The sequence below is a fragment of the Anticarsia gemmatalis genome, chromosome 9 (genome assembly GCF_050436995.1).
Source record: "Anticarsia gemmatalis isolate Benzon Research Colony breed Stoneville strain chromosome 9, ilAntGemm2 primary, whole genome shotgun sequence".
Taxonomy (NCBI): domain Eukaryota; kingdom Metazoa; phylum Arthropoda; class Insecta; order Lepidoptera; family Erebidae; genus Anticarsia; species Anticarsia gemmatalis.
The window spans coordinates 11,343,893-11,362,516 of record NC_134753.1 but is presented as its reverse complement, the minus strand read 5'-3'; the positions used below and the strand labels follow the sequence as shown (position 1 = coordinate 11,362,516).

The 18,624-nt window shown below is 33.4% G+C and overlaps 2 protein-coding genes across 4 annotated transcripts in view; one reads left to right on the top strand and one right to left on the bottom strand.

Moving 5' to 3' along the window:
- Positions 1-14,323, top strand: part of Pgant2 (polypeptide N-acetylgalactosaminyltransferase 2) — a 119,064-nt gene extending 104,741 nt beyond the window's left edge. For 2 of the 3 annotated variants that reach the window (XM_076118016.1, XM_076118017.1), the window contains 5 exons: positions 9,379-9,492; positions 9,854-10,032; positions 10,311-10,517; positions 10,811-10,983; positions 11,499-14,323. In XM_076118016.1, the coding sequence (XP_075974131.1) occupies positions 9,379-9,492; positions 9,854-10,032; positions 10,311-10,517; positions 10,811-10,983; positions 11,499-11,776 (951 nt within the window). In that variant the 3' untranslated portion in view covers positions 11,777-14,323. The remainder of the gene's footprint in view (positions 1-9,378; positions 9,493-9,853; positions 10,033-10,310; positions 10,518-10,810; positions 10,984-11,498) is intronic. The other variant, XM_076118018.1, reaches the window with a different exon arrangement.
- Positions 14,324-14,427: 104 nt separating this feature from the next.
- LOC142975274 (ATP-binding cassette sub-family G member 1-like) overlaps positions 14,428-18,624 on the bottom strand; it is a 44,908-nt gene continuing 40,711 nt past the window's right edge. Inside the window, exons 8-11 of the mRNA XM_076118015.1 lie at positions 18,189-18,357; positions 17,538-17,794; positions 16,903-17,126; positions 14,428-15,242 (exon numbers count right to left, since the gene is read on the bottom strand). Coding sequence (XP_075974130.1) covers positions 15,050-15,242; positions 16,903-17,126; positions 17,538-17,794; positions 18,189-18,357 — 843 coding nt within the window. The 3' untranslated portion in view covers positions 14,428-15,049. The remainder of the gene's footprint in view (positions 15,243-16,902; positions 17,127-17,537; positions 17,795-18,188; positions 18,358-18,624) is intronic.

Below are 18,624 nucleotides of genomic sequence, written 5' to 3'. Positions count from 1 at the left end.
AAATAATAATTAAATTTTAATAGGCAAATAATTTGGAAAAGTCATAGGTGATCGCCTTGGGCTCGAAATTAAGAGGGTTATTGCTCACCGAGATGTACCGAAGGTGAGCATGGTAATTTTGTAGATTGTGAATTATTTTACAACACACAAGTTGATAATAAACATTTTTGGTACTATAGTTTTCAGGTTTTATCTTTCAAAAGTTATGTTGACTATTAAAGTCTTGTCAAAACTTTTAGGAAACAATTTCCGACCAATCTTTAATCAGCTATCGAACAGCTTTAAATACCTCGGTATTTTATTTCAAAAACTGTCGTCTGTCAGCACCTCAAGCATATTTTCAAGGAGTGTTGTCATTGTGCTGAATAAGATTCAAATGTAAAATTAATATACTCGTACAGAAGATGTTGCGACCATAAATATTCTAGATTATAGAAGAGGAGCTTTGATTTATTACTACCTTAGTCGTCGGATATCCGGCACTTATCATCAACAAATCAAACCGTCTATGAAAATATATGCCCTCATAAACAAACAGTTGATATAACATTCCACAATACTCGATACCAAATTAGTAGAAATCGGTCAAGCACAGCTGAGCCGCATCGAGAGCGCACTACCCACAGCCCACAAATCATGGTCATTAACTTAACTGACGGTTGTGACGTAACAACTAAGTAATGAGTACGCTTGTTTTACTTTCTGTGAAGTATTGTTGGAATATAGTGAAAATAAGAATATTTTTATCAAAATTCTAAGCCTGCAATATTATAGCGGAAGAAATAATATTACGTACCTATCTATACTAATATTATAAAGCTGAAGAGTTTGTTTGTTTGAACGCGCTAATCTCAGGAACTACTTGTCCGATTTGAAAAATTATTTCACTGTTAGGTAGCCTATTTACCGAGGAAGGCTATAGGCTATATATCATCACGCCGCGACCTAAAGGGGCAGAGTACCAGTAAAAATGTTACAAAAATGGGTAAAATTACGTCCGATTCTCTCTTATGTGACGCAAGCGAAGTTGCGCGGGTCAGCTAGTCACTTATAATGGAGTTTTGGAATTCGACTTTTTGCCTGTCCATTTGTGACCCGTTTACTGTATAATTGCTAAATCGATGTTAATAAAATTAAGTAAGTATAGATATAAATTAATGCCAGCGTGGTGGACTCATCCCTCATTACGGGGGAGAACCTTGCCCAGCAGTGGGACATTCGAGGGTAAAGTTTATTTTTATAAATTAATACCCGGAATCGAAAATAACCCTTTTTTAAAATCAACTCCTAATGAAATAGGTGTTGAAAGTTTAGACGCAAGCGAAGTAGTAAGCTAGTTATATTATCAATAAAAGTAATGAGAAACATCATAGTTACCACGTGATTATATTATAACAACCTGTTATTACACACGTTAGTGTAAAATTACACATTCATGTTATAATGTGGAGTAAAACTGTTACGATAAATGAAACCGAAAGTCGTTACATTAAAAGCATGTAATTTGGAAGATTGTTCTTAATAATTATTACTTTAGGCTGGGATTTAGTTAAACTATTGAATAATTAAATATTTTATAGCATGATAAGTGAGCTTGTTTTCTTGGTCACCAAACGATTTCGAATTGAATTCTATCATAACCACTCAAATGCGGATTCGATTCTTGTTTCGGGAGAAGGGTTGTCTGTGGGAAACTGGCCTTTGTTTGTTGGTTTCTTAGAACTCACGTTTTTATAAATTATAAGAGACTACCAATGTTACATTGTCACTGTCTTATTAATTATAAGAAAGAGTATATATTTTTCAATAAGTACCACTGCAGCTACAAATATAATGATTACATCACCTAAACTATTCCCTTCTTTCTTTGAATAAATAAAGGCGCTAAAAATAAATGTTGTTGCAAATAAATCAGCAAGTAACCGTAGATCCTGAAACTAATCGACGTAGGCGACAATTGGTCTAGGTCATAAGTTCAACTCGATTAAAGTGAATGTATCACAGACACTGATGTAATATAAGTACTAATGATTACCGATATGGTGTCAATCAAGGTGATCACCGATCATCACTTCTTTTGAATTGCGGTTATCCAACGATTGCATGAAACCGCAATCTTGATGCATTCGCGATTACTTGTCAAATCTCAATAACTATCAATTTAAATTACACTAGTTGATACGCGGTTACTTTTGTCCCCTATTTCAACAGCTTTGTGGATGATTTTAAAAGTACAATGTAGTAGTCTACATTGTACTTTAAAAAGCATTGACATTGTTTTACCTCAAGTCTTCAACTATCTCCAAGTTAAATTTCATAAAAATCAGTTCAGTAGTTTAACCGCGAAAACTGAAAAGACAGACAGACTTTTGTATTCATAATTTCATTATGATTTTGTTATAAATTATGTAATTGTAAGTAACGACTTCAATTTGTTTGTATGTCAATTGATTGACATTATACATTGTGTTAAATGAATGTAAGGTCAATCTGAAGCTCTTTGGCGGAGTTCATAATGATACTCGTTTATATTGAAGGTTATAAGGTCAGCAAATTGAATACGAGCAAATGAATTGGTATTATTTATTATGGCAGGTTGAAACTTTTTAATTCGGCAGACGATAGGTACTGGCAATTTGCCACAGTAAAAAATTAATATAATTTAACTTTAATACATATAAAAATGTATTCAATTAATTTATAATGTCAACCACACCTATTGCGGGCACATATTACATAGATATGCACGTTGATAAAACTCAATTATATTACGCCCACATTACGAACACTGTGAATTTTTCTTTTCGAGAATTGCAGTAGCATATTTCCCCTTTTTTATATATCAGCTGATATCTCCTGAAAGCTTAGACCGGGCCCACAATTCAGATCCTTTTGAACTGCAGTTGCATTCTTTGCCACTCGGGCGGTAAAATACAGCAAAATAAACAAAAAAAAACAAATAAAGCAATTTGGCTGTAAATGTTTCACGTCAATCAAGTGTACGTTTATATAAATGTCTGACAAGTTAGATAAAACTTTCTTATTTATAACTAGTACGACTAGTATTCATATTTATTGAAGCTCTATAATACAGGACTTTCAATACTAGTTACGCATAAATAATGATAAATTACAAGATTTATATTTACTGCATATATAAATAAATAAGACTTACTTGGAAACTTCTACATATATATTTTTTGCAATGTATAAATACATGCTTTAGTAACGTAATTCGTCGTCCCACAGTTCTTATTATTAAACACTGAGGTGATTAATAAGAGTAATTTAACCCGCATTTATTAATGATAATTATTAAAAGCTTGTTTTCTGATCCTTATAATATAGTAACATAATTATCCATATAACACACTATGTATGCATCGGTTTTAGTACTTAAGGATAACTATCTGTCTGAAAAATAGCCCATAAATATTACAATCTGTCACAATAACCCTTGTAACCGACATTTATTCAGACGTGAGAAAACCAGCCTTAACTCAAGTTAACCATTTATTTACTTTGGAAAGCATACATAAGACAAATTTGAACAAAACAAGCCATCATTCAACTAAAACAACATCATCCAAACAAAAGAAAAAGCATCTAACATGGACCTACTACCTTACATTCAATTTATCAAACAATCTCCCTAAATCACTTTCGTTCAAAAAAGCCGTGACCATTCATCATTAGAAAAAATATGTAAAACAAATGATGTATGCGATCATCAATCAAATGTTCTATTGTACGGAACTGGCCGCTAATAAGATAAAACGTTAAACCAATATGGTGGCTAGAGCGTTGCAAAATGTGTAGCGTTGAAAGTAAGCGCTTCACGTAATGTTACAGATATCGTACTGTGGGAGGTGTAAGTTAGAAGATTGATGCGGGATGGATTAACTTTAACAATTAAAGTATTCCGAGATTATTTTTGAGCCTTAGTATACTCTTTTTATTGATTGTTTTGATGTATTGATCATAATGTAATGTAAAATTCGTTGAAACAAAAAAAACTATTTGATATGATTGAAATCTAATGATCTGATTTAAATTAAACGAATATGTTTTAGTAAAAGGCGAGCATCGAGTGTCACAATGCAGTACTAGCAATCTTGTTACTTTCCAGTCCTTAACATAAGCTTGCGTTAGTATTCGAAAGCTTGTGTTAGTAACAATGACAGGTGGTGCAATGGCAATTTTAAACCACACACATCTTAATCGCAAGCCAGAATTTATATGCCTTATTTATTGCACGAACTTCTTCAACATTTTACCTTTATTTACACCCATATCGTATCACAAACCCAGTACACACTACACCTATCAAAATACACAGTATCTGTATCAAATATCGCTGGCGCCTGTTCCTTGCGTGACAGTTGCTCAAGCGTGGTGAACGGAAGATAGCGGGCGGTTGTGCAACCAGCGGCATCCCTTCACCCCGACTCCTGCTTGATTAACTGCCTGCAATGCAACGCACTCGCACTATTACTAAACAATATGAGCTGTAGTTTGACGACTATCTCATTACTTACTAAATAGTATTGAGATATTATTAGAGGCAGCTGAAATCAGTGCTTTGCCTAGCACAGCGTTCACTGAGCTGTAGCCCTCTGTTGCACATAAATGTATATTTGTTGTTAAGTTTTGTCTGTGCATTTTTTTAAGTACTTAAAAAAATGTATAACACCGGAGTAGTATTTTAAAACAATTTCATAAATAATTATATCCCTTTAGACTGCAGTGGTCGCGTATCCGTTTATAATGCGACTTCGAATAATGTAGATATGTTAAGAATACCTATTGTCGTTACACAATGGCAAGACTTTTGAAAGAAACACACAATATATCAACTTCAGCCAAATGGCACATTGTGTGTATTTCAGTAATATTCAGAATAATCTCAGAGGCGCAGGTTTCCTCACGATAGTTTGCCACACCAATTAGACAGTGTGTGCCCTGGATTCTAACGTAAACCAACCGCGAGTAGTCACTAGTGAATGCCTATAAAATATCTAGGTCATACTTAGCAGACTTTTGCTAATTACATTTATTCAGAATAAATAAAGTTAACTCTACTTTTTAACCTCAACCGTAAAGTATTTGACATTATAATAGATTCAGTTTCGGTCTAGATTTGTCTTACAAGACATTCAAGAACAGGCGGTTCCGCTCACGTCTAACTTCGGTAAAATAAACACAAATTTTACACAAAGTAAAAATATATAACTTCTCAGCGCAAAATTTCATGAAAATCATTTTTACGGTTTAGCTTTGAAAGTCCCAGACAGTCTTTCGAATTGATATCATGGGTATTGTTTCAGAAACAAATATGTCCATAAAGCTTTAGCTTAACTTCGATTACACTGTCACTGTAACTATTTGTCAGGAAAGTTTTAGAAAATGCTCGGAATTTGTTACTTCACTATCTACATCTAATTATATGACTAGCGAAATGTGGGTTATGTTAATTAAGATAGTGAATGTAAGATAGTATATTGTGTAACTAAGTATTTACAGACTTCCTTGTATATTATACTCTCATTTGATTTACTACGTACCGGTAATATGCGATTTGTCACTTAAAGTCATTACATTTATCGGTGTGAAGAAACTGGCAATTGCAGACATGAGCAGTTACTATTAAATACTATAAATATTATTACATATAAATTCTAAGTATTATAATGAGTATAATATAACATTACCTATGTAACCAGTTATCCTTCTTTGTAATTAGAGACATTTTTTGAAATTTAATTAAAAGTAAAATGACTGAAACTTATCAAACCTTGACAAACCTATTAGGTGCATAAATATACAAATGTGACATGCTGATAGCAAACCCACATTAAAAATTGATCTCGATGACCGCTTTTTTAACAGAACATACACTTTAAATGCAGGAAGACTTCATACTTACATAGAATGTCTTATAAACTTTTATTACATATCTTTCATAAAGTAACGTATTGGTAATATATCGATATCAGATGGTTATTGAGATCAAACGTTACACAGAATTGCAAGACTCATCGCCGTTCACCGCAACGGGCGGTTGCTCCAATCTGATTTACTGCATGCCTTGAACACACCGGCTTAGTCTACCTTCACCACACTAGTATATAAGTTAGGCTAGGTGTCATTCGTATGTATACATATGTACATTCTGCCGTCTTTTATATTTAACTGTTTTACTCGCAATTAAGTCTGCAGTATTGTACTTAACATGGTTATATTTCAATAATTAGATGCATAGATATGCCATTAAAAGGTGATGTAGTCAAAAGAAGATACATTAGGATGTTTAGAAATTCAGAATTTATACCTTTGAGTCGAACAGAATAAGAAATCAACAACGAAAACGAAAAACTAAGTTAACACTTATCTTGCTATTTTAACTCGGATGCAATAAAATATACCCACGATATTTATCGATGTTATTGATTACATTACAGTTTCCTTCTATCAGAAACTTAACGGAAGTAGGTGTAATGCTTTCGAAAGATTAATCTTTTATGAAAGGCCAAGAAAGTCATAATTGAAATCAAGTAATTCGAAAATTGTCGGTTCAATATAATCGCATCCTTATTAACATTACACAGGTGCATAAATAAAGACGTTGGCGCCGATAATATCATTGCAGACTAAGTGGCCATTGCCCATCTTATAAATAAAATGCCCAGCCTTAAAACAGGTACAAGGAATTTTAATTGATTTCATTTGAGCCTCCCTTTTACTAATGACACCTTTTATGGGATCAAGGTTTTAAATTTTAGTTAATCTGTACTTTCTGAATGCCATTACAAATAAAGGGTAAACTTATTAAAAAGTATCACAAAAATCATAACGCTGTAACGAAAATTGAGTGTATAAATATAATATAGCGTATAATTTACGAAAAAAAGGGCTGGAAAAAATTGAGTGCGTGAAGTGTAGTTAAATACTGAAAAATAAACACAAACATTAAATAAATAAACCATCATTTTGTCGATAATTCATCAACAAATACGAAATTTAATAAAGTTATAATCTCATATTTTCTTCTACTTATGCAATGTTCAGCTTTTACTTTACACTCGATCGTCTGGAAAGCAGTACTTTAAGTATTTATCGCTACAACTTTTATTCAAGTGTATTACCACGTATTTGCATATCCAATCGAGTTTCACTTCGAGTATAATTTTAGATTTGTGCGTAACAACCTTGACACGGTGGGTCACTTGGCATTGAAAGAAAGGAATTGTCTACGATTGTTACCTGATTATGTGAACGGTGAAAGGTGTGAATATTTCTACAATAGTAATGGTATTACGATAAAGTTAAGTCTGCTTTCAATTGTACGAGTTATTTTTGGCACAAACCATAACCTTATGGCTTTATGACTGTTATAGTTGAGGTTGTATGTAGAGGTGTACCGAAATACACTTTTTTTTATAATGTCGGTTTGAGGTAGTAGAGAGCGAATGTAAAACTTTGTTTTCTGATACCCAAAAGATTCATATTCGTTGCGTCAGTTTTCATTTATAATTTGAGCTGTGCTCTCGATTTCGTCCTATATAGCTTAATTTTATAATTATTTAATTATTCTATTCGTTTCGTATTGTTTTATTTAAGTTTCAAATAATTGCATATCCGACCTCTTAGCCAATTTGGAAAGTTGGCCTACGAAACAAATTCTTTAGTTGTAGTTCATAACAGGTAATTAATTTTAATGGCTAGTATTCGGTTCGTGCGTAAAAAAGGCTTTAAAAAGAAATATTTTATATAATCTTTGAAACAAGAGACGAGAAGAACCCTTGAGCATCTTCAAAAGTCGAAGTTATGCAACGAGTATGACCTCAGAGAATAATAATAATCAATCAGCCGGCCTGAAAGTGTGGACCACAACTCACGTATTTCGGTCAGGGTAATGTACCAGAATATGCCTAGGCTACGTCACTAAAGATCTGCATACAAAATTCCGACGTGATCAAATATGCATGCATTGAAGGAGGGAAAAGAAAAATTATAATAATATATATTTTTAACAAAGAAGTTTGGAAATTTGGCAATTATCTTACTAGTGTTTTCCGCATTGCGTATAGAAGAAAGATTCTATTGAACCCATTGGGGATTCAAGTATATAAAAATTTGCTTTGGGCGTGTCTAAGACTTTAGAGTCTTTGCTTTTGTTATTACCTATAAACAATTGACAGATTTAATCCTAAGACATTCAAATGTAAACCATTATTGACATGAAACAGAAAGGCCTAAAATAGCAAAGCAGAGAACAGTTTTTCGTTGCTAGCCTTGTATTGTAAGAGGCACCAAATGTGAAGGGCTTAGGTTTTGATAAATATCTGTAGTTACTTAAATGTTATAAAATATACGCATGTATAACTTGACCAATTATCACTTATTCTAGCGATGAAGAGAAACCATCTGGATGAAACTTTGATGGCTAAGATTAGTGAGAGTTCTATAGAACATGTCTTGTAGGAAATCCGAACCCGCTTTTGGACAGCGTGAATTTTGGGAGAAGACCGTGCTCAGCAGTGATATTAAATAGGTTTATTCTATTTATTTTAAAAGCCAAATTACATTTTGCAATGCGTATTGTATTTGCGTTTTGTATATACCTAACTTAAATCTCCGGTGCAAAGTAATTCCAATGTTAAATTGGGCTTGAAGTAACAATTTCCTGGCAACACTATTCCATCCAATTACTGTTTGTGTGACTACACTGTAACGCTAGAAATAAATAAACAATTTAATAGTTTACGCAATTGACCTGAAACCGTGTGACTTGAAATAATTTCTGTGTGATGAATTGAAATTATTGTAATTTTTATAAAACGATGATTTAACTTCCGCTGCTTGTAGAAAATAACTTGTCATAATGAGCCATTCAATTTTGTATTTTAGTAGTGGTACTAGAACATGAACTATTTATTTCAATAAAATGATGTTGCATCCGGAGATTTCCGCGGATATACCCTATTTCCGAATTTCTTCTAATCAACGATTTTTCACCTTCTTCCACGTCTTCGTCTTTGTAATTTAGGATCTGCGTGTGGATTAGGATGTGAATTGTGACGATTGATTTGCTAACCACAAAACTCTGCATTCTAGAGTATATTTAAGTCTATTTAACTAACACGAATTATAATTTTTAGAGTATAAAACGTAACAAAATCCAGATTCGGATGTTTAAATAAACCTGTGTCTGTTATACTTCCTCAGAAAAATCTAACAAGAATATTATAATGGGAAATCAGGGGTCAAATATAGAATATTATTTTTCAGAAATCGAGCTCTATATTTATGTTCGGTTTTACCCAGATTAATAGTAGTAATTATTATAATATTAAAAGTATTTTTCTTTGTTCACAGGACCCCACCCGTGTCGTATGTCCAGTGATAGACGTGATCAGTATGGACACGTTCCAGTACATCGGCGCGTCGGCGGACTTGCGCGGCGGCTTCGACTGGAACCTAGTGTTCAAGGTAAACTGCCCACAGGCTTGGAACCGGCACTCACTGTCATAGCAACGGTTATTGGAGTGATTTACCACCGGATGTGTGGTTTAGTAATATTTGACTCTTGGGTATGCTAATGTGTTTTAAATTGAATATGTTGAAGTTAAACGTTGAACTTTAGACCTTTGCTGTACAAAAATTATAGGGCAGAGATATAATGGTATTCAAATAAAATGAGATAAACCTTTTTTTTTTTGGCAGCGTACGTAATTGGTTACGTAGGTTCTTGTAAACAACATAACCATCAAATATTAAAAAAAACAAACACACTTCCAAATGTCTTTAAAATAATTTAGCCGAGATTTAAGCAAAACCTTGTACATTCCAGTGGGAGTACTTATCTCACGCCGAGCGCAGCGCACGCCTCAGTGACCCAACACAAGTGATCAGAACACCGATGATCGCCGGAGGACTGTTCAGCATGGACAGGACTTACTTCACCAAGCTCGGCAAATATGATATGAAAATGGACGTTTGGGGAGGAGAGAACCTTGAGATTTCATTTAGGTAAGGATTTGTACTGTATGATAAATCTAATCAGCATCTGCTGATTAGTTTGAAGTAAATGGGACGTAACAAACAACAAAAATTACCTACCACCAGATCCCAAGAAAATTAGATTTTTTTTCGTAGAAACCTCAGCATCTCTATTTATTCGACGTACTTTTAGACTTTTGATAGTTCCTAGAAACATTTAAAATTGTTATTACTATTTAATTTTAATACTGTTTCATAAAATTTTAAGTAACTAGTAGAATTTAATCACCAATATTTTAATATTCCAGGGTATGGCAATGCGGTGGTTCCCTCGAAATCGTTCCGTGTTCGAGGGTGGGCCACGTTTTCCGCAAGCGCCACCCCTACACTTTCCCGGGAGGCTCCGGAGCTGTCTTCGCCAGGAACACAAGGAGAGCTGCTGAAGTCTGGATGGACGACTACAAAGAACTGTATTACCGGTCACAACCTCTTGCTAAACAAGTCAATTATGGAGAGTAAGTACCTGGGACCGTTTAAATCTGTTACTATATACATTTTATAGTTTAAGCAGACGAAACAAATCTTTTTGTAGCGAATTATTTTTAAGTGTGTTGCTAAGATAAATTTACCGCAAAATGTGGAAATTTTAATCGTTGAAAATGAAGGCAAAACAAGAAAGAAAACTGCTATTGCTAACGTCAATAGTTTTGATGTAAGTTTTTCTTTTGACATTCCGACTTTCTTGTGTGACAAACTACTTCGACTACTACGAGTTCTTATCTAAACTTGTTACTGTTTTGTTCCGCAGCATATCCGAAAGAGTATCTCTCCGCCAAAAGCTACACTGCAAGCCGTTCCGTTGGTACCTGGAGCACGTGTACCCTGAACTGCAAGTACCGGCTTTAACCCAAGTTTCACACGTGATCAGGCAAGGAGTCAAGTGTTTGGATACCATGGGGCATCTGGTGGATGGGACTATAGGTTGGTTCCGATGATATTACTAACCAATAAGGAATATAAACGGCTAGAAATATTTTTTGGTCAGGTGCTGCAGGTTTTTGGGTAAATGGGGAAGGTTTTAGGTTCAATGTCCGCTTATAAGCTTTTATAACTTGAGAATACTGTAACTATGTGATCCAAGTAACAAGACTGGATAAGAATTTGAATACAGGAGGTATTTACAACTTCATTTATGTAACTAACGTGCGGATAAATTATACTAACTAGGTATGCGTAATAAAACAGATGGCAAACGCATCATCGTTATCTATTAATTGAAACGGGACCAGAATGACGAAGTAATACAAAATGTACATCTGTTAGTTCATTGTAAATACGAACATTATTATCTGATTACGAATCACTGCTGTGCAAATGTCAATGCTTAAACGTAAACGCGTAAATATTACTTCTTTCCACGACTTTACGAAGTAAACACAGACTCAAGCCTCTAGCATCTAACACTTATATAAAATGGATTCTTCGATTTATTTCAGGTATGTACCCCTGCCACTACACAGGCGGTAATCAAGAATGGCGCTACGAAAATGGTCAAATTAAACACCACCGTCTCTGCATTACCCTTTCCTCTGAAGACCGTGTAACTGCCGTCCTCGCCGGCTGCGATCCAGCTGACGAAGCACAGCTCTGGAAACGACAAGGCTTAATGATCAGACATGCCAAACTCGACACGCTATGTCTCGATTCAAACCGACAAGCCCTCTACGTTGATCAATGCGATGAAGATAAACCAAGTCAACAGTTCACGTTTTAACCAAAACTCGATACGAAAAAACCATGAAGGAAACCTCGAATATAATAACTTGTATAATCCCAAATGAGGGAAAGGGCTTTATGAATCTGAAATGGAAGAAACGGTTTCTTCGGAGTTGTATATCTCAGAGATGATATTAGACGAGATATTATAAACAATTTATTCTTAGTTCTAGAAAATACATTCCGTAATAAAGATCTGTGATTGAGAATAAATTGTTGATGAGAATTAGGCGAATGAATATTTGGGTCCTCTCGAATTTTGATAGTAAATTTATCAGGGCTATAGTCACAAATAAGACTTGGATCACTTCGCTTTACATCACGTATTAGCTTAGGTACTTATTATTTCAGTACCTCTAGTATTACGGCACCGCAAATCTCTTCCTCACGTAGAAGGTGCCAAACTAAATAATCATTTGTAAATATTATTTTAAGTCTTACACTTTTAACATTCCATTTTGTTTTTATTATATTTTTGTAAAACATTTTTCGTTGACATTTCATATTTTTATATTGTTTTTATTATTGATTTTAATGATATTAACACTTGTTTTCTCATTATGATTATGATTTATATTTTATGTATTTATTATGTATCATGTATATCGACTATTAATGAAATATTCAGTAACTATACTATACCTTAGTTTAACGTAGTTACCATTACTATAGTTAATACACTATAAGTGCCGGGAACGTGGAATGTGGATATATTTGTAAAGAATTACATTTAAGGGTATCAGAAAGATAATTTGAAAGGTGTTGGAAGTTTGCACCGTTTTATATACTATTAATTGTACCTAGAAACTTTTGTGTATCTTAGTTAATATAAGGTTTACTTACATTTTTTCTGATATCAAAATCAAGTGCTCAATTTCAGTTTCTTAAACTATAGTATAATACTAAAAAGTTATCGAAAATCTCACAGTTATCCTTCTTTTGATATTGAGCTTGTATTTAGCGGAATTTTATCATATTTTAATCCTCCATAAGTCTACAAGGAGTAAATCTTAAATAGAGTGATTATTACATAGATCTTAATTATAAAATCACTTGTAGAATTATTATTCTTCGTTAGTAATATTAAAATGTCGATATAATTGCTCTGCTTAACACTTACTCCTTCCCTATTCATAAGTTTACGACTAATATCTCAATAAGAGATCTGTATCAATCGAGTTTTTCACTCTCAATTCATTTATTAGTATAATTAATTTTCGATTTTTCTTTTTATAATAGCGTGTTAAGAACAGTTAGTTCTCGCCTTACAGTACAAGTAATGATCACAAGCGCTAATTTTAAGTTTAATATAAGTTTGCTAAATCAATTATCTTTTTAGGGCGTTACAATATTATTTTTTACAGAGAATAAAAAAAAATACGTTCTCTGTAAACGATAATCTTGTTATAGCAATCAGTTAAGAAAATTATTTCCCAAAAGAAGCCAAGGCCTAATTTAATATATTAATTTGGTAAATCTCGTATTTTAAACTAGGTTAATTGTTTTAATACTCGTTAAGTTAAATATTTTTATTTACATTTTGTTAATTTAGTTCTCGAAGTATTAATTTATTGTAAATATATACTTTTTGTATTTTTCTATGTTTCTTCATTTTGTTGTGGAACGATATAGGTGTGACCTACCAAAGTGTCAGCGTGTGAACGATTTCTCGAATGGTTACCAACCTGTAAATAGTGTTTCATCAAACGATCATCTTATAAAACTGCCATGTATGTATTGGATGACTTCCAGCATCCGAATTAACAAAGACGTGTTACACAATGTATGCTCAATATTTTAAAAGACGATTGAAACGAATTTTATAAAAAGTATAATATAACATGTTTAAAATATCATAGAATACTAATAGAATGAGTACAGGAGTATAATGTGCACATAACAACATCATCTAAATAAACTAATCAGTGTGGTGTGAACTCATAAATTAACGAAATATATTGAGGAATATTGCATCTCTTTTAGAACTATTAATTGCCTTTACTGATAATATAAAATACTTCAAAAACATTGTATTTAGTTATTCATAATTATAATGTAATTTGACGATATCCTTAGGCTACGTCTAGGGTGATCTAATTCAAAGATACCGCTTCTCATTTATTTTAATACATATCTGTATATTTTGTTGTAAATCGGGCAGCTTTCATTAGTTTATTATTAAAGTTAGAGTAAATGACTAACATTTTGCACTTGAATCATTCAAAGCAACATTCCAAACTGATACTAACGACGATGTAAATATTGGTGTAGCATACTTTGTACTTATAACTGAATATGACTTATGACTTACAATAACTTTAGATTTGAAACGATTATCTGCATCGAGTGCACGATAGCACCTAGGAGCACAATAAGTAGTTCGTAAAGAAAAAGTTGTAAACTTTACTGAAATTATTTTTGTTAAGGCAACATTGACTGTCCTAGTCAGATTTTGTTGAGAGGATTTTTTTGTTCACTAATAAACAAATGCGTGATTTTATTTTAGTGAGAGATACATTTGGTAAATAAAATACGTTTGAAGAAATATATTGGTTTTATTTTAATGCGTCCGGTGCGAAATACCATTTCAGACCGAAACCAAAAACATTGTTTCCTGTATACAAACTAAGAACAAAAGTAAAACAAAAGTTTCGTAAAAAACACCCTATTATCCATTTATTTCAAGCAAAGAAGATGGTTTACAATCAGTCTTAAAAATATCCTCATCCTTGAAAACTATAACTATCTTATACAAAATTATTGTACCACTTAAATAAGAATTATTTAAATTATTATTAATCAAATAAAATTTTATCACACTGGGATTGCAGAATCCTTTGGTTCAAATTAAATAACCTCACCATTTACAAAGGATTTTATATTTTATAATATTCTACATCTGATTTCGAATCTATTAATTACTTAATTGTAAACTGTTTTGGATTTCATCCAATAAACTTGATAAAATATTATAAATAGGAACAAAGTAAATCCTATTACATTCATAAAAAAATATCGGCAAATCTCAAAAACAGAGATTTAGACCTAACAATAATAACTTAACCTAATTATCTTAAATTCTAAAGAATTTCATGCAATTTTTGTATTGGATTTCACCAATACGGGTAGTAATCATCTCAATATTTACCATTCACGAATTTCACTTCCTTCTCAGCCAACAATTTCTAACTTCATGCAATTGAGAATGGACCAAACCTTCGCAATGAAATTGATGAATTGTCATGAGTTTAATGCTACAATAGTAAAAGTATTAATGTACAGAGCTCATCTTAATCTTGATGAAGTTGCCGATAACTTTGATGGCTCTGAAGGCATAGTTAGGCGAGAGTCGTTGCCGCAGTAGATAGTAGCCAGTGAGGTTCATGGCGATTAACATACAAACAAGTACGATGAAGTCCGTCCAGAATGACACGCCGGTCATGCCCATAAGTTTGACGAAGTAACTGGAAATTAAAATAAACGTATTATTATTATAAATACATTTTTTTTGAGGGCTAGAAACGTTTATTAAGAAAAATAATAGGAAAACTACGGTTCTAATGAACTTTCTAAAGTTTGCTACGTACATATCAAGAATTACTAGATGATAATGTTAACAAAACATGCATCGGATATGCTACTTTACGATAATAGTAACTAAAGTAATTAATGGGTAAATTTTCAGAGTGAGCTTTTTCCGTCACTGCGTTGGCGAAATTTTTTCTTGACATTTCACCCCAACCCCGAATGCTTTATTTAGATAATTGATAATTATGTGCTTTGTGTGTTTAGAGCTTTCGTAGAAAATTGTATCTTCTTTTTCTCAAGACGTTCTGCTGCTTAGACGTGTCTTTAAATTTTTCTTTTTATACCTCGAACAAAATAATAAAACATGAAGTCTGAGTCAGTGACACTGCGGTACAAAATATGCGTAAGCTAGAAATTATATACATCGTCATCTAGCGTCAAACCACAGTACAATAACTAAGCCACATATTATACATATTTGTGTTTCCGTACAAAATAAATGTGAAATTAAACAAAAAATGATTTATTTAAGATACATTAAATGAAGATTATACAGGCATTCAACAGTACGGTGGCTCATTCGATACTGCAATGTCGCTACCGTAATGATGACAAAATGATTATTTCATGATAATTAACCAACAACCGAATTAACTTACTTGATAATTACAGGTCTTTATATCCAGTTAACTATCTACGACATACTAACTACACGATACAATACGTTACTCTGTTCATTATGTAAAACTTGCAACCAAGCTAACCGCTCACGGTGTCCAAAACTCATTTCATGAAAAACTTACCTCAGAAGCATGTTAAAACTTGCGTAAATACCGTCCACTCCACGCACAAATTGGAGCCCAACTAATACTCAGGTGGTCCGATACAAAAACATAATATTATAACAACTAGTCATCTACGACTATTGGAACCGTAGCTTTAAGCGCGACAAATAAATCATAAAACATTCGTGAAGTATTTATGTCATAAATGCGAGGTTTGGTAAATACCTTTAAAATGAGATTTTTTTAAGAGATACGTTCAAATTTTATGTAATAGTGATCGGTTTTGAGAGCGCGATTTGAAGTGGGACAAAAAACCTCCCAGTGGTAGATCGCCTATTCAAGACGGATATAAAGTGGAATTTCTTGTATTATAAGTTTGTAATATTAATTCTACTATAAAAGTCGAATATTCGAGGTGGATTTTCTTGAAAGTTTGTATAAAAAAATCTTCTATGTTTATAATGTCCGTTTAAGATACGAAGTATATTTTTTAAAAAGAACATGGTTTAGTCTGTTTTGAATTAAAGTTTCTTTATAAGAGCCGCAGGACGTCTTAAAAGCACACTTGATAATTTACCCTAGTAATTAAATTATATACTTCTGGCATGTTTCCTATTATTTAACGTAACCTAACCAAACAGCTGTAAATAAGATTGTTACGAGTTAGAAAAGTTGCTATATATTATTATGTAGCCATTATAAGATGACAGACAATTGAAATAAAAAAAGAATAAATCAAACCGATCTGAAAATTTATAAAAGAAATATTGTTTAGGGACCCAAAGATAGAAAAGCCAACAAAAATACTCACGCAACATTCTTGTATTCACAATACTCGACGTGATCGGGACAGATGAGGTCGTTCCGTGGCGGTCCGTAGATAGCGGCCACAAGTCCTTCTATACCGTATCGTAGGAAGGAACAAGATCGTGCCAGCTTCCATATTGTAGGGACCGGGTCGTCGCCGTAGCCGATGCCGTACACAGCCAACAACATTAGTGGTACGCTTAGTGATGGACCCAGGAATACTGAGTTCTGAAAAAGGGATATAACAATTCAGTATCTCAAGATTTTTATTGTAAGTGTTTTGATCAATAATATTAATTTATTTCGTTAAAATTACGTTTTTTATGTTCTAGAGCGTCGGTAGAAGAGAATGAATTACACGGCTTACTATTTATAATTTTAGTCCCAATTAAACTTATTAAGAAGTGCAGGTGCACTATTGCCTAATACTGGGCACGTTACCAAACTCTGGGCTACTGATTGAGAATATTCTAATGTATATTGTACAAGCCTATTAGTGCTTTGACTGACCCGGAAAGCGAACTTAAAACCACATGATCAGGAGCTGTGTACTCTATCGCCCAGACCACCGAAGCATACAGGCAGATTTTTATAATTTTATTACAGTGCTAATAATAATCAACTCCATCAAATACTTACCACAACACTTAACATGGAAGATATAGCAGTGCCCATAGACTCAGATATCAACGCGATCAGTATACACGTGGTACTGAACATGAAGATGCGGTCGAGCTCCATGGGCTGTGACGTCAGAGGGTAGGTGATGGCGAGGTACATGAGGCTGAAGAATATCGTGGCGGGCGTGCGGGAACACACCAGAGCTGCGTAGTACGCCTTCAGACCGTACCAGCGGTTGAAGTATTCGCGTTTTACCAGCTGGACTTCGGTAGGAACTGAAATATGAAAAAAGAAAATTTTGATTTATTTGATGAAAATGACAGTGTTATGCAATTGAATTGCTAATAACTTTATGGTTGAAGTGGTCGACTCCCACGCAATTGTCTAAATTTCGAAAGCAACACAACTTAAATGACTTTTGAAAGTGATGTGTGATATGACTATTAATCTATCTGAAGAAAAGATCGCAATAGACCTTTCATGACTGAAAATTCTTCATACAATTTTTTAATTTATCCAAAGTATCCGACCCACACTTGACTAGTGTGTTGGACAATTGAACAATGCTTCATAGGGAAGAAGGAAATACGGATTTCCTCCTGCGAGAAGACCTGTTGAACAGCAATGGACATAATGTAGCAATAAAATAAATTAACATTGTCTACTTACATGCAAGTAACACAGGCATCATAGGTATATACAACATGGCAATAATACAGGCGTAGCAGAATCCGAAATTGAAGATAGTTTTGGAGGCGTCGTAACCCATTTGGTTGAACAACAGGCCTACTATAGATCCGATGAATAAATGTAATCCAACCCGTAACCATAAGTAATTCTGAAACAATATAAAAATACGATTTAAATGATTGATAACTGAGTAGGGAAGTTGAAACAATTCCGTAGCTTTTTATATTTTGCTATAATTTATGACACGACAATCAAAGATCTAAAAGGGCTGTCAAAGATAGTAAAATTAATTAATTTGCTGAGGGGCACTTTCCTACTTCCACTTCACCATGAAGTTAGTAATAAGCGCCTCCTGCGTATTCTGATGGTACCATATTTTGCTAGTAATTTTCAATGCTTTTCAATCCGATTGCAC